The sequence below is a fragment of the Telopea speciosissima genome, chromosome 7 (assembly GCF_018873765.1).
Source record: "Telopea speciosissima isolate NSW1024214 ecotype Mountain lineage chromosome 7, Tspe_v1, whole genome shotgun sequence".
NCBI classification, from domain to species: domain Eukaryota; kingdom Viridiplantae; phylum Streptophyta; class Magnoliopsida; order Proteales; family Proteaceae; genus Telopea; species Telopea speciosissima.
In genome coordinates this window covers 59,839,587-59,867,292 of record NC_057922.1, presented here as the reverse complement: position 1 = coordinate 59,867,292, position 27,706 = coordinate 59,839,587, and the positions used below count along the sequence as shown (strand labels likewise).

The following is a 27,706-nucleotide window of genomic DNA, read 5'->3' as shown; positions in this document are numbered from 1 at the left end:
TCAAATAAAAATCCTCTTTAAGGACCTCAAAGACAAGTTCTTTAAACGATGTGGTGCAATAAAGATATAATAACAATGCTGGCTGCTGCCCTTCTTACAGTTGACAAGCCACGGTTATCAAACCAAACACAATTGTTGTATATATTAGAAAAAATAATATGAAGCACTTCATGACAATGGCTTAGACAACTTCTACCAGACAATAAAAGAATGGTAATGACAGAATGAGAGCTCATTTTTTGAAGCTACCAAACTGCTGTTGTTGGCTGAGGATCGAAAACATGTCATTTCCACCAATTCCAGATGAAGATCTACCAAGACCTGATCCCATGCCCATGCCTCTGCCCATGTAAGCTGTAGGTGGTGGAGTCTTTTCCTTCTCCTCTGACCCATCACTGAGGGTGCCAACAATTCCAATATCTGCTAGAGATACTTTTTTGGCTATATACATTGGATTAAGATGCCAAGGTCAAATAGAAAGACAAAGTTAATAAAAATGCTAAGGTAAAACAGACAGATGAAGTTAATAAAACTGCACAAGTAGACCCAAAGTAATGTTATCATAACCAAATTCAAGATTCTTCAGACAACATCCAGAATGCCACACTGTTCAATCTTTAACCCCTCATCCACTAATTTTAATTTTCTCAACATGCTTCCATGTGTTAACATTGAATGTTTAATTGAACAGAATCAATAGCTGGATGAACACATAGTGAAGACCAATAGTATACAATTGTAAATTTAAAGCAAAAAACTCTCTTCTAGAACAAATACACATGAGTTTGGATTAGGAAATTAATGGCCCAGATTGGGAGTAAAATTGATTCAAAGAAGATGAAGCAATTCCTGCACACCCATAAAGTTAATATATAAGCCTCCCATTGTTGGAGTTTATTCAAATTTAAGTATAATTGGGAAGATACAGAATGTAATACATAGAGGCGGGCCTTGGTGCAACGGTAAGGTTGCTCCATTGTGACCAAGTGCTCAGGGGTTCAAATCTTGAAACAGCCTCCGCGAAAGCAAGGGTAAGGCTGTGTACATTATGACCCTCCCCAAACCTCACAGTGGCAGGAGCCTCGTGCATTGGGTACGCCTTTTTTTTTTAAAAGAATGTAATACATATGCGAGGCAAAGCTCTGCAGGCAAGTCAGCCCTATAAGAACTTGCCCTAATGATTGCCTGAAACCATGCCTATGATGCGGACAAAAATTATCCATACAATGTAATTCAGAATTCCAAAAAGTAAGAAATGTGACATACGACTGCTACTGGACATAATTAGCCCTCATAAGTCCTCAGTTGCTCCTGGATTGGGACCAAACAAGGACCTACAAATGCGCTATTAATAAGTTGGTATGGCTTCTTCTGGCCTACTATGACAACCCCTATACCCATAGCCAGTCTGGTGGAGGGCCGTTCTGGAGAAGGGGGAAACCTGGGAAGAATCAGAGTTGCAGTGGGTGGGGGGAGAGAGAAGAATCACATTAAGAAGGAGGAGAGAAGGATCGCACAATACCAAAGCCACGAAGGAACTCATAACTCAAACTTAATTCATTCTTCAAATCTGTGTTCTACGTATTACAATGAATAAATAGAAAAAACTCTTGCATAGAAATAGAAACCTAACTAAAATGGAAACACCTTATAAAGGAAACTAACCATATCTAAGAAAAGAAACTACCAAAGAAAAATCTACGTAATCTATCCATTCAAATAAGTTAAAAGATTGCATCCTAACCAAAACTACCAGCCCTTGCCAGACCATAAAACCGGTTTAGGACCAATCCTTGGTTTAGGCCTCCAGAGTGGGTCATGTCGATCCAGCCAGACTAAGACAACTGCATCACAGCTAGGGATGTAAATGGATATTCGTAAATCCGTATTCGATCCGCATTTGTATCCGACCGATTATTATCCGATTCGTTTAGCGGTCCAACGGTAATAAAATATATGAAATATAACTCTGTGTTTGTCTATCCTTTTAAGTTACCTTATTGGATTTTGCTATCTTATTTTTATAAATTTATAAGTTAAGATAATGTGATTCTTTTTCTAGATTTGCTATTGGTTTATATATATTGTTTTATGCAATGTGATACATGGAATTACATATCTATTAAAAAATCAAAAGTAAAAAACATAAGAGAATAAAAGACTAAGAAGAGTAGAAGAAAGGGTAGTTACTGAACTCTCAAGTCTCAACCCTAACCCTCATTATAAAAACGGTAAATATGTCAACGGATAGTCAAAAAATCATATTTGATCCGTATTCATATCCATTTAGGAGAACCTATTTTCAAAAATTCACTATCCGGAAATTATCTGAATCCGTCCGAAAACCGATAGGATAGTATCCGAATCCGTCCGAATATAATCGGATACGAATATGATAATGCCACTATCCGACCGAATTCGATCCGTTAACATCCCTAATCACAGCCCAGCCCTCCATCAGTCCACAAATTAGATGCATATACGACTTTAAAGCTACCAATACATGGCTCCCTAAATATTATCACACTAATGCCAGGTCCCATCCCAGGTCCATGCCAGCCCGACAGGTATAAAGAATAACTAACATACACCGCCTCCACTACATAAATTATATCAGATAATAAAATAAACAAGAACAGGGCCAAGATGAGCCTGAGCAGAAACTCAGACTCAGTCCAGCTTGTAGGGCCTGGGGCAAGATCTACCGGGCCTCCAGCCAGCCTAGGCCTTTTTTTGGACCACCTACTTCATTCTTGATCAAGAGGTATATCAGATTTGATGTGAACTAAATTGTATTTACTAACTATTTGAATAAACAAGCATCCGACATCATTGATAACCAAGTTTAACTGATGCATACTTTAGGTGCATTCACTAAATTTTGCCGAGGTTAATATGTGCTAATTGGAGTGGTACGTTACACATTAGAGAGATTGAAAGATCCAAGTGATGTAAATAAGTCACTTAGGACTTATTTTAGTGGAAATAGACTTTGGGTTGGGTTATATATGTGTTGGGCTTTTGATCCCATGGGTTTATTTATATGGGTAGAAAATATGAAAACAGGATTTATTTCTTAGTTTAGTTACAGTCCTATTTTGAGTTTGTTTTCTTTATTATTTCACTTTCCTAGTCAATTTAGGTTACCTTATTAGTTAAGGATACGGTCAGGCCTTTCCTTTCAAGTGTCGAAGTCTATTTTTGAGTCTTATATATAAGTTTGTAAGGGAGGCCAGCATGGCACACGAATTTGATTAATGAAATATTGGCTTCAGCCTTTGTGAAAATCCTGAGATAGGTTGGGTGAGATGCCCAAGCTGAGATAGCCTTTCCCTTCCCCAACCCCATTCCATCAATCTCCATACAAGCTTCAGTTCTGCCCTAGCTGATCTCTTGAAGAAACATATATAGTTGCTGGAAATTCTCTGCAAGGTTCAAGATATTTCAAACACCAAGTAAGTCTGAAATTGAAATTCTGCAATTATTCTTCTTCCCTTCTAGAAGGTCACATGCAAGGTGATCGTCTGAAATTACCTTTTTACCCCTCAATCCTATTTCTACTAGGATTCCTCAATAACTTCAGAGTTAGTCAACTGATTTAACTATAACTTTCAGCATCTCTTTTCTCCCATATAAACCACACTCTCCTAACTTAACCCTAACAACTAACCCTAGGTCCCATCAAACCCTAACCCTAATTTTACAATTTTCACATATTTGACTACCCATTCAAGAACAGATCCTGGTTATTGGCTTCTAGTTGGTCTTCTACCAATCTAGAACTACATTACAAAGGTTACTTAGAAGTAGTAGTGCGAAAGATTTAAATAGCCTAGGTTTAACAACTAACATAACCTTAAATAGAGGTGAATGGCAGAACAGAATTCATGTAGCCAACCAAAATAGTTGGGAAAAGCTTCATTGAGTTGAGTTATGTCATGTGCTAACTGATAAAATGAGAATGTTTCAATCCACTAACAGTCCAATTTCTAAAATAAGGCTGAATGGCAATTTGTTGAATGACATCCCACTAGGTAGAGAGCCAGATGTTGTGAGAGAGAGACCTGTTTGAGCATACAGAGAGCTATCAATAAGTCTTTCGAATCATAGAAATGGACGCAGCTTCCTTTTCTTTTATTTTTTATCTGGATAAGTTATAGTTGGTTACTTGAAATTATTATTGATTTCTGCTGGCCTGTTTTTTCCATGCGATCCCGGGGTTGGAAGCCCTATATGGATCGCTATGGACCCACAAGAATGTTGAACACTTCAACCTAATGGTTGAGTGACAATTCTGTAATTATTGCAAGCTAACAGAATTGACATTTAAAGGGATTTTAAAGGGTTACTAAGGTAGATTAAAGAAAGGATAAGATGGGTAATAAAAATTAAAGATTAGGGATTAACTTGGAACAAAATAAAACTAAAGGAAAAAAGAAGATAAGGCAGGAAGAGAATGATATATTGGAAAGTACAATACAAGGACTTTAAAACACACCCACAAGAAAGGCTTTCTTCAACCTTTGGAACCAAAGGAGTCACGGTAGAGCACAAGGGAAGAACTCGAACTAAAGCCTTTGGAATCTGTCCCAAACAGCTCTAACACTCCAGATTTATTATCGCCTAGGCCTGCTGGATCGATCCAAACCTCTACAGTTCTAGAAATCAAGTGTTACTTGGATTACAGATTTCTGAAACTTGGAATCAGCGATAGTTGCAGGTTCCAATTGGTTTCAGAGGAGGGTTTTCTCAAAAAAGGATGGAGTAAGGGAAAGCTCTAATTTAACTTGTAGTGATTCCAACCCTAGAGTGTTGAACTGATTAGAGAAGAAATGAAGAAGTTCATGTTTCTCTTGCTGAACCTGCGGTGTGCCAGAACAGAGAGGTAACAGAACAACAAGATAGGAAAAAAGGGATGGAGGTGAGGAACAGAAGAAGAGGAAGAAGGGTTACGGGAAGGAGGAAATCCAGAATCACAGAGGAGGAAAACGGGGCCACGGCTTGTAATCACACTATGCAACAGCAGGTAACTCATAATTTCATTCCAAAAAACTCTAAATAATATGATGGTTACACAAGAGTATATAACCATAATACTTGTTGAAGTCTAGATCAGAATTCGACTCTATATTGGACTCAACCAAAACAAACTCCAACCCTATTGCAATCTAAAACAGGAAACAAAAATCTAATTGGACTTTACCTTCCTACGACTCTATTAACATGAATAAAATAAAGAAAAGAAAAAATTACAAACAATCCCTAATTAATCCAATGTCTATAACTGCATCTCTTTCCCTTTGGATGGTCAAGCTGGAGTAAATAGCATGCTTACAAAATTAGCTTAAGTCTAAACTAACACCATTAAGAAAACATCCAAACTTTGTTTTCATGGTTAGAATTTCGCAGTAACTAAATTTCCTAATAATATTAGTAAGCAGCTTGACCTAATAATTGGGGCCAAATCAAATCACACTGCAAAAAATCATAATAAGCTTTGGATTGGATTACATATGTATTGGGACTTTGATCCCATGGGTTTATTTTGTAATTGGCCACTTTAATGAGCCTAAAATATGGGTAGAAAGTAGGAAAACAGGATTTACTTCAACAGTTTAGTTAGAACCCTGTTTTGAGTCTATTTCCTTTATTATTTCACTTTCCTAGTCAATTTAGGTTACCTTATTAGTTAAGGATAGAGTTAGGCCTTTCCCTTTTAGTGTCTAAGTCTATTTTTGAGTCTTCTATATAAGTTTGTAAGGAGGCCAGCATGGTACATGAATTTGATTAATGAAATATTGGCTTGACAGCCTCTTTGAAAATCCTGAGATATGATGGGTGAGATGCACAGACTGAGATAGCCAACCCCAACTTTCGCCATCTCCTTCCATCGGTTCTTAATTTCAAATCCTAGTTCAATCAAATCAAGTTCAAGAGTGCTACAAGCTGCTGGGATTTCTTTTCAACAGATTGTTACATCGATTTCTTGAAAATTACCACATCAAGATCAATACTGCTTCAGCAGGTTTTTTAATTTGGTGGGATTATTTCTTTTGGTTATCTTTTGAGAACTCATCATTCTTCTCCATTCAATTTTGAGATCTCATTGTTCTCTTGGGAACCCCATTGCTCTCTTTCTTGTTCTTTGGAGATTTTCTATTTGATCCTGACTGGATTAGACCTATTTTGGTTCTAGTCTTTCATTATTTGGTATCAGAGCTATGGCTTCTCCAAGTACTAACCCTACAGGAGATCAAGATTTAATTCAACAATCGAGCCATATGGTTAGGAATATGATTGATGATGTGAAGTCACTGAAGCAACCTCTGACCATGTATCAAGATACGATATCACGACGTGTTAATTCACTGGCACCACATCAGCCTACTCCAAAAGACTACAGAAGCGAACAAGAGAAACAAGAGAAGGCAAACTCAGTGATCACAACCATTGAATCTATTCTAGAGATATTGGTGTGTGAACCACAGCTTGATGATGATTGGGTTATTAATGCTGCCCTTGAAGGAGAAGAGTGTGAAGACACTCTGGATGATAACAATGACATCTATGAGGTTAATATTGAAGTTCATACAGTTTCTGTCGTCATGGAAGAGTTAGCCCTTGATGATTCGAATAACGGGCCATACATTGAAGAGTTTGAAGCAGATAAGGTTGAAGACTCATTCGTGGACGACCCAATAGACACGACTGATGATATCATAGTTGATCACATAGAGTTCGTCATGCCACAAGAGTTCTTTGAAGAGAAAGTTCCATGCCTTGAAGATTACATTCCTAACAAGTTCTTTGAAGAGAAAGTTCCACGCCTTGAAGATTACATTCCTAACATCCACAGCTGCCTGAGTACTATTATGGTTTGAAGACAAATGTTCACCACCTAAAGTTGATTCCTCCATTTTGCAAAATTCATCCTCGAATTATTTTTCAAGCAAGGGAGAATTGATGTAGATAAGTCACTTAGAAGGCTAATTTTATTGGAAATAAGCTTTGGATTGGGTTATATATGTATTAGGACTTTAATCCCATGGGTTTATTTTGTAATTGGCCACTTTAATGAACCTAAAATATGGGTAGAAAGTAGGAAAACGGGATTTACTTCAAATCTTCAATAGTTTAGTTAGAGTACTATTTTGAGTCTATTCCTTTATTATTTCACTTTCCTAGTCAATTTAGATGACCTTATTAGTTAAGGATAGGGTTGGGCCTTTCCCCTTTAGTGTCTAAGTCTATTTTTGAGTCTTCTATACAAGTTTGTAAGGGAGGCCAGCATGGTACACGAATTTGATTGATGAAATATTGGTTTGACAGCCCCTGTGAAAATCCTGAGATAGGATGGGTGAGATGCCCAGGCTGAGATAGTCAACCCCACCTTTCCCCATCTCCTTCCATCGGTTCTTGATTCCAAACCCTGGTTCAATCAAATCGAATTCAAGAGTGCTACAAGCTTATGGGATTTCTTTTCAACAAATTGTTACATCGATTTCTTGAAGATTACCACATCAAGATCATTATTGCTTCAACAGGTTTTTTAATTTGGTAGGATTATTTCTTTTGGTTATCTTTTGAGATCTCATCATTCTTCTCCAATCAACTTTGAGATCCCATTGTTCTCTTGGGAACCCCATTGCTCTCTTTCTTGTTCTTTGGAGATTTCCTATTTGATCTTGCCTGGGATTAGACCTATTCTGGTTCTAGTCTTACATTATAAAGACTTTTGAGTGGGAAGCTAAAAATTTTAGGATTGCCACACCTAAGGTCCCAATTAAGCAGCCAACCACAAAATCTAAAAGTTACTACAGCCTTCAATGTTTTAGATGGTGCTAAGATTTGAACACCCTAGTAGCATATTTTCCAACTTTCTTTTAGGGCATCTCAATCAGATTGAAAAAATTAATAATTCTAGCCACAAATGAAAGCAAGATAGCACAATAAATGTATTATAAAAAAGTCACATAAAAGGTAAAAAAAGAATCTTCTATGAAACGGAAAAATTGTTTCAGAATCATGGAATGAGAGCTTACGAGCAGAAATATTCAGATCAATCAACCCACGACTCAGTGAATCTGCCCAAATTCCAGACTTGACCTGGAAAGTATCCTTCTTTGGTGGATGCTTAGATTCTGCTGAAGGCCTTGGGTTCAGATCGTCAACACTGCCATCACTGGTAGGGTTTTGCGTGGAATCAGTAGGCACTTCACCAGTATGAGAAGTGAATGAACCAAAGAGGTCGGATCCATCAAAACTGTTTAATGGCACTGCAGCAAAGGGATCAACAGTAGTTGAGTTCATTGGCTGACTTGGCTCAGCATTTGGATATTTGCTTTCAGTTGGAAAGACCAGATCAGGAGCAGCAAAAAAATCCATTGCTGAAGCAGGTGCCGAAGGAAAGGCAGGCTGGGAGGCAAATAGATCAACATTCACCTATACAAGGGGATCAGGGGAAAATTCATGATGGAAAAAATCAATTAACTTCACAGCTTAAGAAGGAAATGGAGCTTAAAACAGTATAACTGCCACTAAAAGCAAATCAATGACACAAGATTGTCAAAACAACAGACAGAATGCCATGACAGTTGGCAAACAATTAAAAAATGACTTTTCAAAAGGCAAGTCACAGGTTTCACATGTAAAAGCAGCAATTAAAAGTTCCTTCAACCTTATATCCAAGAAATGTCAATGGACAGAACTGACATAATTTAGATAAATTGACAGGGGATATTAAATAGAAAACTTGAATAAGCACCTACGGTTCTCTAGAAAAGTGCTTTTTAATTCCAGTACCCTCCACATTGCAGATAAAGAGAAGTTTACATGCATGCATAGTTCTTAATCTCGATCAAAACTGCAACATTTCGGTTTCGACAGAAACCAACACGAAACCTTGAGTTGATACTGACTCGTACCAAGTTTTGACCAGTTTCGACCTGATTTCTACCATATTTCGCACATTTTGGTAGTTCCGACCGAAAAATATCAAGTTTCAACCAATTTTGACCAGTTTCGACTAGTTTCAACCAGTTTTGACCTGCCCATGAGATGTCAAGTTTTGCCCAGAAAAAACCAGGTTTCGATCAAAAGCTGGGAAATCTCGGTTTTGACCAGGGTCAAAACCGGCCTCGAAACCGAAATTTAGAACCTTGCATGCATTCGGTGCACCTAAACATAACACATATATGACTTGGGAAAGAAACGGTCATCCCATTTTAAGAAGAATGGTTGTGCTATCTATAATGAAATTGTATCAATAGGGAAAAACCGAAAAACAACACATTGCATTGTTAATATAACAAAGCACCGAGACTGGGTTTTACAAACCTCAGAAAGTATATGAATAATGAAGAAGAAAATAAAATTTTCACACACTAACAGATTTAACAAGATAGATATATAGACCTGTGGGTTCCCCTATCTAGCGAATGTTACAATAGTAAAATCATCCTTCCACATGGCACAAAATACAGATCACCTTGATGTAAGTATATGATAACTTTGGGAATTGTAACTTGTGTCAATGAGACACAATCACATGTCTATTTATAATAAATGCAATGAGAGTACCAAGGACAGAAATGCCCCTAGGGCAACACAAAATAAAACACCTAGGACAATTCTACCCTTATATCCCATATTACAACAATCCCCCTCAAGTTGGAGCATGGATATCACACATGCCCAACTTGCATACTAGAGGACAAAAAACTTTACTGTTCAACCCCTTAGTGAAGATATCAGCCAACTGGTCGCCAGACTTGACAAAGGGAATACAGATCAGTCCTTGCTCGAGTTTCTCTTTGATGAAGTGACGATCTATCTCCACATGCTTGGTGCGATCAGGCTGGACAGGGTTATGGGCAATACTAATAGCAGATTTGTTCTCGCAATACAACATCATTGGCAGTGAAGTAGGAATTGCCAAATCGTTCAACAATGCCTAAAGCCACATCAACTCAGATATGCCATGGGACATGGCACGAAATTCAGCCTCAGCACTAGAACGGGCAACAACAGTCTGTTTCTTACTTCGTCAGGTCACTAAATTACCTCCAACAAGAGTACAGTAGCCAGAAGTAGACCGACGGTCATCAGGAGAACTATCCCAATCAGAGTCTGTATAAGCTTCCACCCGCAAATGATTATTAGGAGAAAATAAAATTCCCTTGCCTGGAGCAGCCTTTAAATACCTGAGGATACGGAGTACAGCATCCCAATGAGTGGAATAAGGATCGTGCATGTACTGGCTCACCATGTTGACAGCAAATGCAATATCCGTCCTGGTATGGGAAAGGTAGATCAACTTCCCAACCAATCTCTGATATCTCCCCTTGTCTACAGGGACACCTGTTTTATTGGAGAAACGAACATTAGCTTCCAGAGGGGTATCGGCTGGCTTGCACTCTAGCATTCCAGTCTCTGATAGTAAATCCAGGGTATATTTCCGCTGAGAGAGAAATACACTGTTGATAGAATGGGCAACCTCAATGCCCAGAAAATATCGTAGGGGCCCCAAATTCTTTATCTCAAATTCCTTCCCAAAGAGTAGTTTCAAGCTTTCAATTTCCTTCAAATCGCTGCCCGTGACAACTATATCATCCACATAAACGATGAGGTTGGCAATTTTAGTTCCTAACTTCTTGATGAAGAGGGTGTGATCAGCATTACACTGGGTATATCCAAACTTCACCATAGCACTGTGGAATCTGCCAAACCAAGCTCTAGGGGACTGTTTTAAGCCATAGAGGGCACGTTTGAGCTTGCATACCTTCCCATGAGTTTTCCTAGTAGCAAATCCCGAAGGAACGTCTGGGTAAACTTTTCTTTAAACTCCCCAAGAAGAAATGCATTCTTCACATCCAACTATAGCAGCTCCCAACCAAGATTGACAAAACAAGACAATATTAGCTAGATGGTGCTCATCTTGGCAACCGGGTCAAAGGTTTCCTGATAGTCAAGACCATATGTTTGGGTAAACCCCCTAGCAACCAGTCTAGCTTTGTATCTTTCCACTGTGCCATCAGAATTTTGTTTGACTGTGAAAACCCACTTGCAACTGACTGTTTTTTCTGGGGAGGAAGTGGTACTAAATCCCAAGTGCCATTTTTTGCAAGGGCATGCATTTCCTCCATTATAGTTCTCTTCCATTTTAGGGCTTTGAAGGGCCTCCTGCAAGTTCTTAGGAATAGAAACAGAGGACAAGGAAGTCACAAATGCACGATATACAGGGCAAAGAGACTCATACGACACAACCTGAGAAATAGGGTGTTGCGTACAAGTTCTAACCCCTTTGCGATGTGCAATAAATAAGTCCAAAGAAGGATCTGAAATAATGGGAAGCAGTGATGGATCAGAAATGTTACCTGGAGGTGATGGATCTGGTGCAGGAGGAGCTGTTGGATCTGGAGCAACTGTAGTGGTGTCAAGTTGCAACCCACAACGAGAGCGTTGGCGAGTGTAGTTTTGAATAACAGGAGGTGGAATAATAGTAGGTTGAGTTTCCTTTGGAATGGAAGACTCCCCTTGAACCAAAGATTCCCCCTTAACCAAAGACATGGGAAGAGATGATACAGGCATATCAGGCAAATCGACGCTAACCAGCTCACACCCTTGACGAGATGCCATATCATAAAAAGGGACAGCTTCATTAAAGATAACATCCACAGTGACAAAGATCCTACGAGAAGGGGGATAGTAGCAGCAGTAGCCCTTTTGGGTAGGAAGTAACCCACAAAAATACACTTGAAGCCCCGCGGTTCTAATTTACTGGGGTGTTGGTGATTTCGAACATAACACATACAACAAAAAATTTTGTGCGGAATAATAAAGGTTGTGGAGCCTTGAAGAACCTGAATGGGAGATTTAAAATCAAGGACACGGGTAGGCATGCGGTTAATTAAATAGGCAGCAGTCATAACAACTTCACCCCAAAAATGGGAAGGGACATTCATTTCAAAGAGAAGGGCACAGGCAACCTCCAAGAGGTGACGATTCTTACGTTCCTCCACCCCATTCTGAGTAGGAGTGTCAACACAACTGATTTGATGTAAAATACCACGGGATGCAAGATATGCCTGAAATGCTGCATCAAAATATTCTCTCCTATTATCACTACGGAGAGTTTTTATTTGAGCATCATACTAGGTTTGAACAAAAGAATGAAAATTTTTAAAGAAGGAAAAACCCTCATTTTTATGATGCATCAAATAAATCCAAGTGCAACGGGTGTAGCAATCAATAAAAGAAACAAGCCATTTATACCCAAAAAGAGAAGAGCAACGGGCAGGGCCCCACACATCAGAATGAATTAACATAAAAGGCAAAGTGCTTCTAGAATTTAAAGGAGAATATGAAGAACAAGTTTGCTGGCTAAAACACAAGCATCACAAAAAATATCCTTCAGTTTACAACCAGAAAATAATTGTGGAAAAGTTTTAACTAAAGTGCCCATAGGAGGGTGGCCTAAACGGCAATGCCAAAGCAATAATTCAAGAGAATCAGACGACTCAGCAACAGTGGGATGAGCATGTCAAAGAGAAGAAGCAACATCAAGAAAATAAAGTCCTCCATCAGCTTTACTAGATCCAATCGTTTCTCTCATCACCAGATCCTGAAACAAAAAATGGGAGGAAAAAAAAGTTCATTTGCAATTAAGATCAAATGTGGGACGACTAATGGAGAGAAGGTTTGTAGCAAAATTCGGAACATGTAAAATGGAGTGTAAAGACATGGTAGGAGAACAAGTGATGGTTCCCTTCCCAGAGATGGATGAAAGAGAACCATCAGCAATGTAAACTTTATCCTTACCAGAACAAGGGGAATATGTAGAGAAAAGATTTGCCTTACCAGTCATATGGTTGGAGGCACCAGAATCAAGGATCCAACAATTGGAAATGGTAGAATGACATAAACCAGCAAAAGAAATACCGGTTGTGTCGGAAGAAGCCAAAGTAGAAGTAGAAGCAGAAGCAGAACTGGCATTGGAGTCCAACTTTGTAACCAAATGATGCAACAGCTTAGTCAATTCATCTAGAGCATTGGCGGGAGGACCAATGGGAGGAGGAACGGTATCAATAGGTGTATCGGGTACCACGGTTTCAGTAATGTGGGCAGCTGGTCTCGCACGACCACGGCCCTTAGTACCAGCAGTGGTAAGGCGCCCATTAAGCTTCCAACAAAAATCCTTGGTGTACCTCTCATTCCCATAGTAATCACATTTAATAGGTCCTTTATCAAAACGATCACTGGGGCGAGAAGGTTTACCTTTAGGTGATGCAGGAGAACCAGATACAAGAGCCGATCTCTCCTGGGAAGAAGGGGGTATCATGGCATTGCATTCATGGTTTAAAGTATCGACCGATACGTATCGGTATCGGTCGATACTGATACAATAAATACCGATACGTCTCTTTTTTTTTTAAATAAACTGTCTCAAAGTGTATCGAAATGTATCGACCAATACAGGCCGATACGATACGATACGGCCGATACGTATCGTCGATATGTCCAGTAAAGGGTTCAGTGGGTGGTTTAATACGTATCAATATATATCGATACGTATCAGCCGATACGGCACGATACATACCGATACTATCGATACATTCCATAAAAACGCCATATTCACTCACAGACTCGATACAATTCCTAATCTAACGAAAAATGAAGGAAAACTCTCAACCAAGAGTCTAAAATCTTGCATTTAATCTTGGTTTTTCACACTTTCAAACTAAAAAACGAATCAAGGAATGCTACATCATCCTCCTTTTGCATCATCCAATACTCTTCAGGGCTATAGACAATTACAACATGTGAGAAACTTCATCTTTTATTTTCAATTTAATGCACTTGTTTGGTTATACATTATTCACCATTTTAGGTTTTATGCATGACACTTATTATATATTGCTTATTTATATTGTTTTTTGTTCCAAAAGTATATTTCCATGTGTATCTTGACCATTTCTATGCGTATTTGTATTGTTCAATACGTATCTCCAAAACGATACGATACGATACGATACGTCTCTTAAAATCACCCACCCGATACGATACCCAATACCGATACTTCAAACCTTGATTGCATTGACTATCCTCCAGTTGGAATTGTGAATATACCTGCTCCAAGGGGGGAAAGGGATCTTTGCTAAAAACCTAGGCACAGAGTTGATCGTACTATACATTCAGCCCAGCAAGAAAATCGTACACCTTGAATTTATCCTCCCATTTCTGGAACTTGATCACATCTTCAGGTGTAGATGCTTAGAAAGTGTCATAGAAATCTAACTCTTGCCACAGACTTTGCAACTCATAGTAGTAATGGGACAGGCTGAGTTCTTTCTTCCATAGTTGTCAAGGCGTCGCCTCGGCCCAAGCGGTCTTGTTGGGGCCTAGGCAACCTCCGCCTTATTACAAGGCGCCTTGTACTGTTTTTTTTGGTATCGAACCCGGTATTGACCCTTATTTTTGCCAAATATTTAACTCTTGATATTTCATTTACTTAAGATATTATTCATAAATAAGCAAACACCCCCTATTTGAATCCAATAAAAATAGTTAAAAAATCAAATTCTAAGAGGATAAAAAGTCAACCCCTAGTTCAAGAACAAAAACTGGATTTTCGACAATAGGTAAAATTTTCAACTTTCTAATGTTGAGGTTTTTCTCAAATCTAAAAATTCTATAAATCATAATACGGTAAAACATTGCTAAAAACCAAAAGTGCGGTAAAATATTCATTAGTTTTGATATCTAAAAAAAAAAAAATTCATTCAGATCGATTTTGACAGCATTCACGCATATCAAATAAGGTTTGGCCGGAACATAACTTCTTCAATATAAATCAGATTTAAGCAATTTTGGATTTATTGGAAAGCTGGTTTTGTGCTCTACCTAATACTAAAAGTCTCATTTAAAAATAAAATCATCTAACTAGTCAAACTCTTAGAGAACAAGAACATTTCTCTAAATCAAGAACAATTTAATTACTTATAGATAAGATCATATTTTCTAAGAACAATACAAACCAAATGTAAGACTAGTATAAACCAAATGTACGTTTGATTGTTTCAAACTTCCAATAGCTTGCTTCTTCAATTCTGTTGTCTTCTAGTTCTATGTTGATTTTTGATGACTTGATGTGGCTTAATATTGATTTTTGATGACTTAATGTGACTTAATCTGGCTTAATATTGATTTTTTATGACTTGAGGAGGCTTGATGCTGATTTTTGGTATAAGGTATATACTGTAGCATACTAAATAATGTTAGCAAAGGAGGAAATAAAAAAAATAACACTTGGGGGCGCCTTGGTCTGCTAGGCAACGCCTGGACGGTCGCCTTGTCGCCTAAGCGCTTAGACACCCCTCCAGCGCCTTTGGTCGCTTGGCCGCCTTGACAACTATGCTTTCTTCTTGGTCTACTGAAGTTTCTTTCGCAACTCATAGACCTGGGCATCATTCCTAACCTGAGAGTAAGTCTCGTGAGCGGCTTTCCAATTTTTTGCGACAGCGTCAAACAACAAATAACCACGAGCAAGTTGTGGCGTCATGCTGGAGAGCAAATAAGACATCACAAGGGAGTTGGAAGAACTCCATTTGTTTTGTTCAGGATCTGCAGTGAGGGGCTTCTCTTTTGCACCAGTGAAATAACCCACAAGTCCGCGAGAATCGATGTTGAGATAGCAAGATCTGGACCACATCACATAGTTGATGCCATCCAGTCAAACGGCACAAGCTAGGAAAGTGGGAAAGCCATCGTGACAACCATGGACTGGCATCTCCAAAGTAGATGTAGCAGAAGAAGTAGAGTCTCCCATCGTGACAAGGTGCGGAAAAAAACTCAACTACAGATCAAAGAAAAATAGGGAAAAGTCAGATCATCAATAGATCTGAGAATAAAAAGGTCTTCAAAGAAGAGATCACAGCCTATTTAGATCATGGAGAGAGGCTGGAATCAAAAAGGAGGGACAAAAAAGGCCCTCGATGATGAAACCAACACCACCGATGGGTGGCGGAATAAGGGAGATGCGACTCCCTGCTTCTTCTAGTTGTTACGACGCCTAGGCAAATCAAGGCGGCCGAGGGGGTTGAAAAACAAGGTGACACCAACAAGGCGAAAAGGCGTCGCCTAGGCGACCAAGGCGAGAGCAAGGCGCCTGGACGCCTTGACAACTATGCTGCCTCTCGATGACGCTAGAAGGGAAACCGAGAGAGAGGGGGTCGCAAGGGAGACGGCAGCAGCAGTAGGTGGTGGCGACGAGAGGCGGCGGTAGGTGGTGGCAGTGGTAGGGAAAGAAAGGAGGAGAGAAAGAGAGATGGCGGTAGAGGTGAGAAACCCTAGGTAGATTCTCTCAGCTCTGATACCATGATAACTTTGGGAATTGTGACTTGTGTCAATGAGACACAATCACATGTCTATTTATAATAAATGCAATGAGAGTACAAGGACAGAAATGCCCCTAGGGCAACACAACATAAAACACCTAGGACAATTCTACCCTTATATCCCATATTACAACAGTATATATAGGGGTGTTTAATTCAAAAAGCTCTCTTTTTTGGAGGAGGGGGGGGGGGGAGTGTGGAAGGTGAGCAAGGAGGGATGGTGTCCCAATGTGCCATGTCCCCTGCCGCACCATATCAATGGCAAGCCCTTGGCTTAGCCTGGATGAAGAGGTTTCAAAATCGATGACAACAGTTTTACTAAAGAGATGAAAGGGTTTCGAAGAAGAAGAAGACCAGCGTACATTAAGGTACTTGGTATACAACAGGTGTATCAAATCCTTTGATTCGGAGTCAGCATCCAAATCCCAGGTTTCTTAGATTTGCAGAGCTCAAGTATCTGCAAAACTGGAAAGCCATAGACAAGCCAAATCCAAGTTCAACACACACCAGTACGTGTTGGAGAACAGGATGTCAACAACATTCCTTGAGTTTATAAACTTGGTCTTGTCTACACTATAAAAAGTTCATGATGACAAATGGCATAGAAGCGAGCTAAGTCATGTAAACTTTCTGGCAACCATGGTATCAAGATTTGATATGATACAAACCGATATGGCTGATAGCTATTGAGAGTGACCATGTCATATGTACAGAACCAATACAGACCAATACACTCGATATACAGGCTGCCAAAACATACAAATCCCACTTTTTGGAATAAAACTTCTTCTTACTTTGATTTTTTGCCAAAACCTATGTGGATCCCAACTACACTAAAAAACACATAAGAAGAATGATTAAACAAGCAAAAATTTGCATTAAAGCTCATTAAAGGGGAGTTCGAGCATAAAAGATATGGGTTGAAGTACGTTAAAAAAAATATATATATATATTTATTTATTTTTTTTTTTTATTTTTTTTTTTTATTTTTTTTATTTTTTTTATTTTTTTTATTTTTTTTATTTTTTTTATTTTTTTGCTTGAATCTTTATTTTTCTTGCTTGTTTTTGCCAAGTATCACATCTAAACTGGAAAATTGACCTAGATTTGGACAATTTGGACAATTTGTGATCTATAATGTATACTTACTATTAATAGTTTAGTTTCACACTACTTCATGTTGGTTTAATCTGTTAATACATAATAGTAGAGTAGTAATAAGGTTAATAAGTATATACTTAATATATGTTACTTAATACTTAGTGGTGTGTTTATACTTACATATTGCTTGCTCTGTTTGGTTCATTTCGGATTATTTTAAGCTAGTATCCCAATACACAAAGAGATTTTCTTTTTCTAAATCTTCTTGCATAATTGTTACATATTACCTATTAGTAGGTTTGATATTGCACTTGAAAATGAAGAATTGAATGTGCCGTGAAGACAAAGATAACCTGACATGGAAATCATTATTTATTTCTTATTTATGGTGCACAATGCTTAAGACACTTGTTTTGTGTGTATCATATGCATATCCACGTGTCGAAGTGCATTTATCGTCTATTAGCATATCTCCAATACGTCTTAACCATAGTTATCAAGTCCAGGCTCCTTGGTCGCCTTGGGCGCCTTGCCTCCATGGCGGTGTCGCCTTGAATTTTGCCCCTCTAAAACGCCATGGCCGCTTTCCCGCCTTGATAACTATGGTCTTAACACCTTGCTGGCAACTCACTTCTATGCCAGCTTGCCACCTACTCTTAACAGACAGGAAGGAAGATGATATCCTATCTGCGCACCTTCCCCACACCTGGGGTAGTGAAGGGAAAATGGAAGAGTAGATGTGCACACTCCTGCAAAGAAAACTACAGGAAAAAGCAAGCATAGAACCAGCAGGCTCCGGCCTCATTCTGGTGTGTTGAATCTTTTACAACACAAAACTATGATGATAGTGTATAATTTTTAGTGTTTTACAAACACTACCAGCAGATCCATTAATTTTTGCCTGTAGCTCAAACTCCCAACTGTTGAAGATATTGAACATTAAAAGCAACATAACTTGAAAATGTATTATTTTCTTGTACAATGAGGAATGTCAATGGCATTGCATTCTTTCTTTTCTAAAGACATGACAGGAAGAAAAATCTTACCTGAGACTGAGATCCCACCTCTACGGTTGCATTAGGTGAGGCCGATACAAAAGTAGCATCTGCAAACAGATCAACCTCTGCTGTAGCATTGGTATCCTCTGAAGTTGTCTGTGTTGGAACAGATGTTGGTGCATCCATGAGGTCAACAAACAAATCCGTCACACTTGCAGTAGCTGACCCTGTCACATGAAAGGACAACATCTCACAAATTTAAGTACTTAATTTGACCTTCCTGATATGTGACAACAATAGTGTTGACACTAGTTAAGTTAATAGACAAAAAAGAACATGTAAGCATCCACATTTTGATGCATGATGTAACTGCAACCAAGAAGGGGGGCATTGCACCATCATAAAGGCCATAGAGTTCAGTTGCAAACCCAAAGTGCCCAAGCATCCAATAAAGGGCGTACCCAGTGCACGATGCTCCCGCCACTGCAGGGTCTGGGGAGGATCATAATGTATGCAGCCTTACCCCTGCTTCACAAAGAGGCTGTTTCCCAACTTGAACCCGTGACCACTAGATCGCAATGGAGCAACCTTACCATTGCCCAAGCATCCAATAGTTACAGAAAAATTAATTGATAAAAATATTATCAAAAACTTATATCCGTCCCATCCTTTACTTGTTTTTTCCTTCAAAATAACAAAGAAAATACAAAGGTCAACAAGGGAAAAGATTGCCTAGTTACAAATGATGGCTGGATGAATTTACACCTTATTCAGCTCTAGACAACTCATTGCCTGATCCTTTTGATGATAACTAATTAATGTCTGCAAAATTGTCTTTTAAGCCTTCTTATTCCTCTTTTAGCCTCTAGCATCAACCACGATAAAGCCCTCACTTTTCCAAAAGCAATAGTCAATGAAGAGGCAAATAATTACAAACACAGAAAACAATTCTGAACTAAGCAATGGTATCAAGATGATGACAATCGTTCTTTACAATCTTTCAAGGGTTCTCTATCTGCTTCTTACACATTTCAATTGAGACATCAATAACAAAGATATGTCTGAACAAGCATCCTGAAGCATGGTTACTTTCTTAGAGAAACCCCTTAAAATGGGTTCATGCCAAAGCTAATATCAGAATGCTGATGTGAACACAACAGATACAAAATAATGACAAGAATGCACATTAAGCAGTCTATCCCCGTATGCTCATGTAGAACGAGTCAATTATTACACATCACTTCCAAATGCTTACCAGAGGTGGTCTGGGTGGAAGTTCCTCGGGGATCAAAATCATCTTCAAAATCATCATCAAGATTATTTGGAGTTAAACTTGAGCTTTGGAATGGGGGAGAACTGTACTTATCATCAAAATGATTTAATTTTGATGATGCACTAGAAGTACTGGATGACAGAGTATCTCGATTCCTGCTGCAAATCAACACGTCTGGAATTAGCCATTAGCAGTTGTGCAGCAACTAATCACACAAACAGAGAACTCATAGAGGCACAAAATTTGATTACAGAAAACTGATAACTGCTGGAAACCCATTTTCCAGAGCTATACATAGGCGTGAGACAAACTTTCGGTAACTTATTACTTATCTCATTTACTTTAATAAACAAACCAGTAATTAGAATACCAAATCATCTCAAAGAGGAAGATTATTGTGTCTTTGATGTGTACAAGGGAATTGCACGCAGCAGGTCTTAATATGAGGGATAAATATAACGTGCACACCGGCTGCAGGATAAACCAAAGAGTACACAACTGTGACATTGAAACCTGTCTCCCAATTTTCGTGACACTTTTTTTTTTTTTTTTTTAATGTTCTGAACTACCCTTTCTTGGTCTTTGGTAGCTAAAGTCCCAACATCAACAGAAACATGAAGAGTAATCAAATTCTACCACAACCCAAAAAAGGGTAGTTCAGAACCCAAAAACAAAAGCACAAGAAACTTATTAAAAATAGGGTTGTTCAGAGTAATCAAACATGAAGTTATCAAAAATAGCACAAGAAATAAGTAGAGAAATGCAGTGAACAAATGGTTTATAAACCACTTTAACTAAATGAGTAAAAGTGCAGGAAAACCAAGCGGCCATGATTGTTGACATGGAACAAGACTATATTAACCTGCCATAACGTGCAGACCCATTCTTTACATTGTTCACTTCATCCTCACTAGCAATCCCTCTACGAACTGTATCATGGCTATCTTTGTGGAACTCTTCATCTTCAACACGGTCCCCATCTTTGTAACTACCCTTGAACATGTCACTGTCTTTTGTGCCACCTATACCTCCATATCGGTCATTATACTGGATGCTGCTGCTACCATAGCTACCATATGAGGCTGAACCTGACTTATATGTTACCCCAGATGATGAAAGTCCAACATACCTGAATAGATGCAACAACGTAGTTAATTTATGGATACTGAATAGGACAAAAGAGTACAAGGAAGTTAAAGTAAAACAAATAATCGCAAAATGTGAAGCATGAACTCACTTGTCACGATTTGCAGCAGCTTTTTCTCTAACTTCTTGTATTTTATCCTTGTTATTCAAAAGGGCCAACATGTTTTCAACCTTCTTTCTGACATTGATTCCCATATCTTTTCCATTAGGCTCAACATATTCAAAACCTGAGAGTGACTTTACCAATATAAAGCAAATCAGAGAAACAGATTTTAACAGGACCTCATCAACAGCATATCATTAATTTGGTACAAAATAAAGTTACACAAAAACTCCAGTAGCAGAGAAGATCCATACTGAGATTTGAAAAGTATGTTCTGTTATGTCATCCAGTACCCGCTCAGATCCATGTGCCACCAAGTATTCTATAACAGTCAATGCCTGACAAAGGAAGAAGTTTTCATGGACATAAGCAATATAAGAATAAACAGGTCAAGGTAGGTAAGAAAAATGGATAGAGAAACTAAAACATGAGGAATCTGATCATTGAAGTTAAAAAACACGCGACATAATAGAAATAGTACTACCTTATAGACATGACGCCAGTTTCGACCAGTTTCAGTCAATCTTGTCCAGAGTACATTCATAATCATCTGGCACTCAGTGCTGCATGGTGGCATAGCAATCATGCGTACAAACAAATCGTCCATTCCAGAAAAATACATCAGTCAAAAGTACATTAAAATAAGCACAGAATGGTACTCAAAGAAATACTCAAGTTAGAGTTATACAATTTCTTGGTGGCCTGTGCTATCTCTGCCAAAGCGGTTCCATGGGGACCCCAGGGTTCACTGTCGGTTGCATCCAGAACCTGTGATGTGTAATGAAAAAGAGGCTGACTCAATGCACAAAACCAAGACAATTATGATAAATTATGCATTATACATGAAATGGCCAAGCAAAACTCAGAAAAAAATACAGTTTCGCCAAAATTTCGAGGTTTCAATTGTCTCGAACTGGTCGAGACACCGAAATGAGGTGAGTTTTCGAACTATGCTCGGAGGACGCTTCGGGAAAGACAAAAATCTCTTCTGACAAGTTGACAGACACAATTGTGGCTTCAACGGCAAAAGGATGTAGAGCATGTTATACAGAGATGCCAAGTATGTCAGCTTGCAAAGGTGACAAAGCAGAACACGTCTCTATTCTCATTACCCGTACCCTATGCCCAATGGAGAGATATTGATGTACGTCAAAACATGAAGAAGAAATAACCAAAATACTGTTCATGTTACTGTTCACGTGAACAGTGTCGCAGCCCCATATTTGCCTTGGTGGGAATATTACTAGGAGATCCTGCGGAGCCTAAGACCTGATTACATGAAAGCTTTATTAGAAGGTTCAGTTTTGCTTATGCATGGACGCAGTTTTGTCAATTCTTCTAAAGTTATTTTAAGTTCTCAGCTGGGCCGATGGAATTGTTTTAAAAAGGTGGGGACCACAAGCAAAAAGAGCCGGCAGCAACACTTAAGTCACTTAAGTAATTTAAGAGGTGGGGCCCATGAGGAGCAAGAATCGGCTGGGAGACTTTGAAGGCTTCTAGAAGATTTAGAAATCTTTATTTAATTAGTTTATAATTTTATGAATCCTAGTTTCTATCATAGTTTCTAATTTTAAAACATTGTCAATTTAAGTTTCTAATTTTCGGAACTTAAGGAGCAAGATATTGCTGCCTATTTATACGTAAGGCTTTTAGAAGCCAACCCCATGATTAATGAAGTTGATTTGATTTGCTTTGGCAAAGATGTTCTATCCTAGTGTGAGGATAAAGGGCTGGTGAGAGCCTGGCTGAGAGAGCCGAAACCCCAATCCCCCTTTATCTCCTTTTTTCTATCTTCTTCTTCATTATCTTCTTCACCTCAATCAAGCCACACCCCTGCTGTTACTTGTGACTCAGATTTATTTTCTGCTGCTACATCCGAGAAGGATCAGAAGTCATTCCAAGCCACTGCTGGAGCTTCTGTTGCTGATCAGAGGCAAGGAAGACCATATACACACCTACGACTGCACTTGTTCCTAATTCCCTGCTACAATCATTGAAAGCCTTAAACTCAGCAACCTTCTTCCCATCGGCAGTGATATTTGGAGGGCTGAATCGAATTTTATCCTCTCAAGTGCAGTGCACTGTCAAGTGCACCTACGTGGCGCATCAAACGATGCACCACACAAGAAGAGTGATGGAATCAACTCTCTCAAGTGTAGTGCACTGCCCGATGCGCCACGTAGGTGCACTTGACAGTAGCATATACCTATTGACCTAGTGTTGTGTGGTAGGTGGAAAATGAATTAATAACATCATTCATTATGGACTATTTGCGCTTTGTGTGTTTGTGCATCCCCATCCCCTCACTGGCTCAGTGGAGCTAACCCCCGTGTACACAATCTTTTTAGGTGATGTTACAGGTATTGGCTATCTTGCGGGTCTCGAGGTTGAGCCCTCGGGATATGATGTTATTAGATCCAAGGATCCGGAGTATGAGATCGAGAGCACAGAGATGGATGTCCGTGTGATGATTGCTCTTATGGAGCACAGTGATTACTTGGGACTTGGTCCCCTTTTTTATTCATTTTGGGGCTTATAAGCCTTTGTATAAACATTTTCATGTTATACTATTATTTTGTATAGTTATGTCATGGTCAGTGTAAACTACTGTATCACATAGAGGTTGAACATGATGTAACTATGGATTTAACGCTTCCGCATTGATGCTTACTCTTGGAAATGTAATTATTTTACCTTCTTCTACACTCTGATATGAATGTGACATTTATGTTAGTTTAGGACTGTGGTTTGGGACACTGTATCTGTGATCCTGGTAGTGTATTGGGCTGACGTGTGTCATCCCAGTCACCCCTTTTATTACTATTATATTCCATATCGGAATGGGGGCGTGACATCTTCATCTTCCACTGTTGCAGTCTTTCCTACATTGGTTTCTTCGACATAGACTACTTCAATAGGATCTTCTACTTTCCATCTTTGAAGCTATAGGAGTGGTCTCTTTCTTTTCATCATAATTCACTGTTACTTTAGCTTTACCTTCAACTTCCTTTGACAATAAAATTTTATATTCTCTATATCTGGCTTCCTTGTGATCTCTATACCTTTCTCTGTCTTCTCTGTAATCCTTGTGATCTCTGGGTCCATCTTTGTGACCTCAGTATTCATATTTGGGATTCCCATCTCTGTCAGGTAGCCTTTGTACCACCGAATTGAGCTGGTACCTGTCTTCATCCATGGGTAAGTTGTTGTATTGTCAGGATTGACTCTTTGTTCTTCCAATCGTTGCAACCTAGCCATGATGGCATCAACTGTAACCTTCTAGGCTTCAGTTGCAGCCCTTTGTTCAGCAACAAGCTTCTGAAACATCTTGAGCATTGCAGCCATGGGGTCAGCCATGGGCTCTGATACCACTTAATGTAGTTCTAGATAGGAGAAGGATCCCAACCCTATACTTATTTCTAAAGAAATAAGCCCATTTCGATAATGAATCTGCATCAAATGCTCCCTTTCTCCCGAAAAGGCACATAATGCCAATAAATGACGAAATACAAAAAATTATTTCCGGCCATCTGAAACTAATGGAGAAAAAAAAAAAGGATAGACATCCCCTCTTCCTCGTTACCTCATGGTACAAACCAGTTGGCAAGATGAGACCCATTACTTAAAAGAATCATAAGGAAAGCTACTTATCAAGGGTTATGATCCCCATAAATCCTCCACAAAAGCTCGACCAGATTTCCCGTAGATTATGGAGGAGAGATTAAAATCCATAAATTAGGGATTGGTTAAATGATTTCACTAGGGTCACCTCCAACTTCTTGACATGGAGCACTATCCAAGATCTGAAAAAGCAGGCTACACTCCTCATTTATCTATCACCAAATTTTTCGAAAAGTTGAGTTCCAAGTCACCTTCCCTCTACTTGATGGAAAGTAGAGACTAACAAGGTGGCTCCTTTTATAGACAAGTATATAGAGCCTACGATAAAGTTCACCCCTTTTTCTGATAAGCAACAAACTTTATTGAAGGACAAGATGAGGATAAATAATACAAAATAAACTCAAATAACCCTGCCATAAAATTTGAGAAAAACCTTTGCCCATAAAAATTAACTTATGCTGGACAGCTCCTTGCTAGCTAACTCATTAGCTGAGCTTGGCCTCGAAGAGAACGCTAAATCCAGATATGACATCACATCATGCGATGGTTGAATCTCCAAGGTTCACTGTCTGGCTTACACATCCAACTGAACTTCTTGAATCACCCTCGTACAAAATTGTCTTGAAACCCTTCCATATGAACATAGACCAATCTAAAAGATGATGCAAGTATCCGTACCCTTGTCGAACCACCATCATCCAACGGATTGAAAAAGCCAAGCACAACAGACAACCAATATGGGATGGCCTAAAGTTGCGAAGGGTGTGCACATCAACATTCAGCTTACCAACAAAAAACAACCATGAAGAGGGGGGGACTCCCCACAATAGTAGCAGTTGAGGATTTGGCATTGAACGAAGGACCCAATCCCAGAGGGGGTACCAAAGATTGATGTCCCTAAACCTACCCATAACAGTCACCAAATAAGTGACATTGTAGTGTTTCCATGAATAACTGAATAAACCTTGCTAAATATGTCCTGGAATAACCAAGCACTAGACTGCTCCCATATCACCAAAATACTGCCATCAATGTTCTTCCACACTAAAACTCGCACTTCTTGCAGAAAAGGGCTGACTGCCAAGATGATACTATCATACTAGTTCATGACAACTTCGGTAGTCCCCCAATCGATAAGGGACAATATCAGAAACTGTGACCAAATCAGTTAAGAAAAAGAGTGGAAAAGGAATAGATGGTCTGAGCACTCTCCCATCTTCCTTACACACGAGGAAAACATGAGGAAGGGGGAAGTGAGGAACCATCATTGGCCACCGGTCATAAGCTTCTCACGAGCATTCTCCCAATCTATAGAATTGCACCCAGGGGAAACCAGGACAGTTCTATAACATCTTATCTTATAAGGAAAATTCTAATTATAGTCATATGAGAAAGATCAGGGATATGGAAGAAAATAATCCATCAGTTTTCAATGTCCATACTAAAAGAGCGACTCAGTGCATGAGGCTCCTGCTACTGCAGGGTCTAGGAGGGACAAATATACACAGCCTTACCCCCTGCTTCGCAGGAGAGGCTGTTTCCAAGTTTTGAACCCACAACCAACAGGTTGCAATAGCACAACTTAACCGTTGAGCCAAGGCTCGCCCACTAGTTTTCAATGTCCATACTGCCTTCACATAATTTTCCTTCCCCACACTGATAATCTTCCCACATTCTCACCTTTCCCCTTATTCATATTACAAGTTCTGTCTTCTTCCTCACAAGAAATCACTTTGAGATTTAAATCCATTATTGATGTGTGCAGTTAACATTCACTTCACCATCTGAAATTAAAGACTCAACTGTATCTTATTGGCTTCGTTGACTTGTAAATATCTGCATCAGCACATTTCTCTTTGATGTTCAGCCTCCTCGCCTTGCTTTTCTTTGTGCTGTTATACAGATACCTATCAGATCCGTTTAAATATTTAATGAAAAAATGCAGTACTAGTAAGTTAACTACTGGAACTGTTCTACACCCATGAGCACCAATGCACTATAAAAATGGTCATGGCTGACACTGATGATGGAGTGTAGAGACACTTGGTGTCATTTGAATCACCCATCTGCAATAAATCTCAATGAAATTTTTAATTATTTATACGATTCGTTCGCCAGATAATATGCCTAATGCTTCGGCATCAGAGAAAAGTCTTGTTCAGCTAAGAAGTGTGCATATCCAATGAAGGACAAACCTAGCATTGTAATACACTGGATCAGACAACAGCTATTGACTGCATCAATCTCTGAAGATCAAAATTACAAACAAAAAAAAAAAGAAGGAAAAAAGAAATCCTCCCACAAACATGCCTACCAAGTTTGGATCTTTAACTAAGAACAAACCCATTAGGTAATTAACTTAAAATCTCAATAAGGCCTACCATAATCACACAATGAACGTAAATGACAATCTCATTTCTACAGTTCAAGATGCATATCAATATCTACTTTCTGAAGAGATGCTGAAAACTGTAGAAACATGGTGCAGCTTGTGCATTTTGATTCGGCAGCTTACCTTCTGTTCCATCTCAGGAACCTTGAGGACTTTAATGTTCACCTCCCTCTTTCTGCAGAAAATTGGATCCCAAAAAAAAAAAAAAAACAAAACAAAATCAACATTTTTATGTTAAATTCAGAAATGCATAGATCAACTTTGATCGAAATATGTAACAGCTCACATTTCTCGGACTGTTTGATCGAGAACCTTCATGAAATCCATCTTAGAATCTGCAAGGTGAGACGATAAAGAAAAGGTGCAATTAAACTCAGTCCGCAATAGAGGATCTACTTAGATCTGACGATTCCAATATAAATATCCTTTTTTGGAGGGGGAGTAAAGGTGGATTCCAATATTCTGCGGAGAAATCATGTTGAATTCCATCAATAATTTAGGAATTAAATATTAACAAACACACAAGGGAAGAAGAAAATAGTACTTTGGTGTGGATTCGTGAAAAGCAAACAACTTCAGAGTTCAGATCCGAGAACTGCAAAATGCAAACGTAAAAGGGACGGCTTTTCAATCTTGTCCGGCAGAAGAATGGAGACTGGATAGTGTTCACGCCAGTTG

At 38.9% G+C, this 27,706-nt stretch overlaps 1 protein-coding gene across 4 annotated transcripts; it reads right to left on the bottom strand.

The window, feature by feature from the left end:
- LOC122668849 (clathrin interactor EPSIN 1-like) lies at positions 1-27,706 on the bottom strand. 4 transcript variants are annotated; one of them, XM_043865401.1, is made up of 12 exons: positions 27,573-27,706; positions 27,315-27,363; positions 27,152-27,203; positions 21,704-21,783; positions 21,500-21,578; positions 21,270-21,353; positions 21,004-21,149; positions 20,629-20,895; positions 19,749-19,924; positions 18,542-18,720; positions 8,043-8,442; positions 1-441 (listed from the first exon to the last, which is right to left on the bottom strand). In XM_043865401.1, the coding sequence occupies exons 2-12, from the start codon at positions 27,353-27,355 to the stop codon at positions 233-235; spliced, it is 1,713 nt and encodes a 570-aa protein (XP_043721336.1). In that variant the 5' UTR covers positions 27,356-27,363; positions 27,573-27,706; the 3' UTR covers positions 1-232. The 4 variants fall into 4 exon arrangements, with proteins under 4 accessions (XP_043721336.1, XP_043721340.1, XP_043721339.1 ...); XM_043865405.1 differs by having other exon boundaries at positions 8,043-8,415; XM_043865404.1 differs by having other exon boundaries at positions 18,542-18,705.

What these genes read in the sequence shown, in the direction of transcription:
- LOC122668849 (XM_043865401.1), bottom strand. Translation starts at nt 27,355, where the DNA reads ATGGATTTCATGAAGGTTCTCGATCAAACAGTCCGAGAAAT. An exon ending in GATCAAACAGTCCGAGAAAT is followed by an intron (nt 27,204 to 27,314) that starts GTGAGCTGTTAC and finishes AATTTTCTGCAG; the next exon opens with AAAGAGGGAGGTGAACATTA. An exon ending in GCTGCTGCAAATCGTGACAA is followed by an intron (nt 20,896 to 21,003) that starts GTGAGTTCATGC and finishes GCATCTATTCAG; the next exon opens with GTATGTTGGACTTTCATCAT.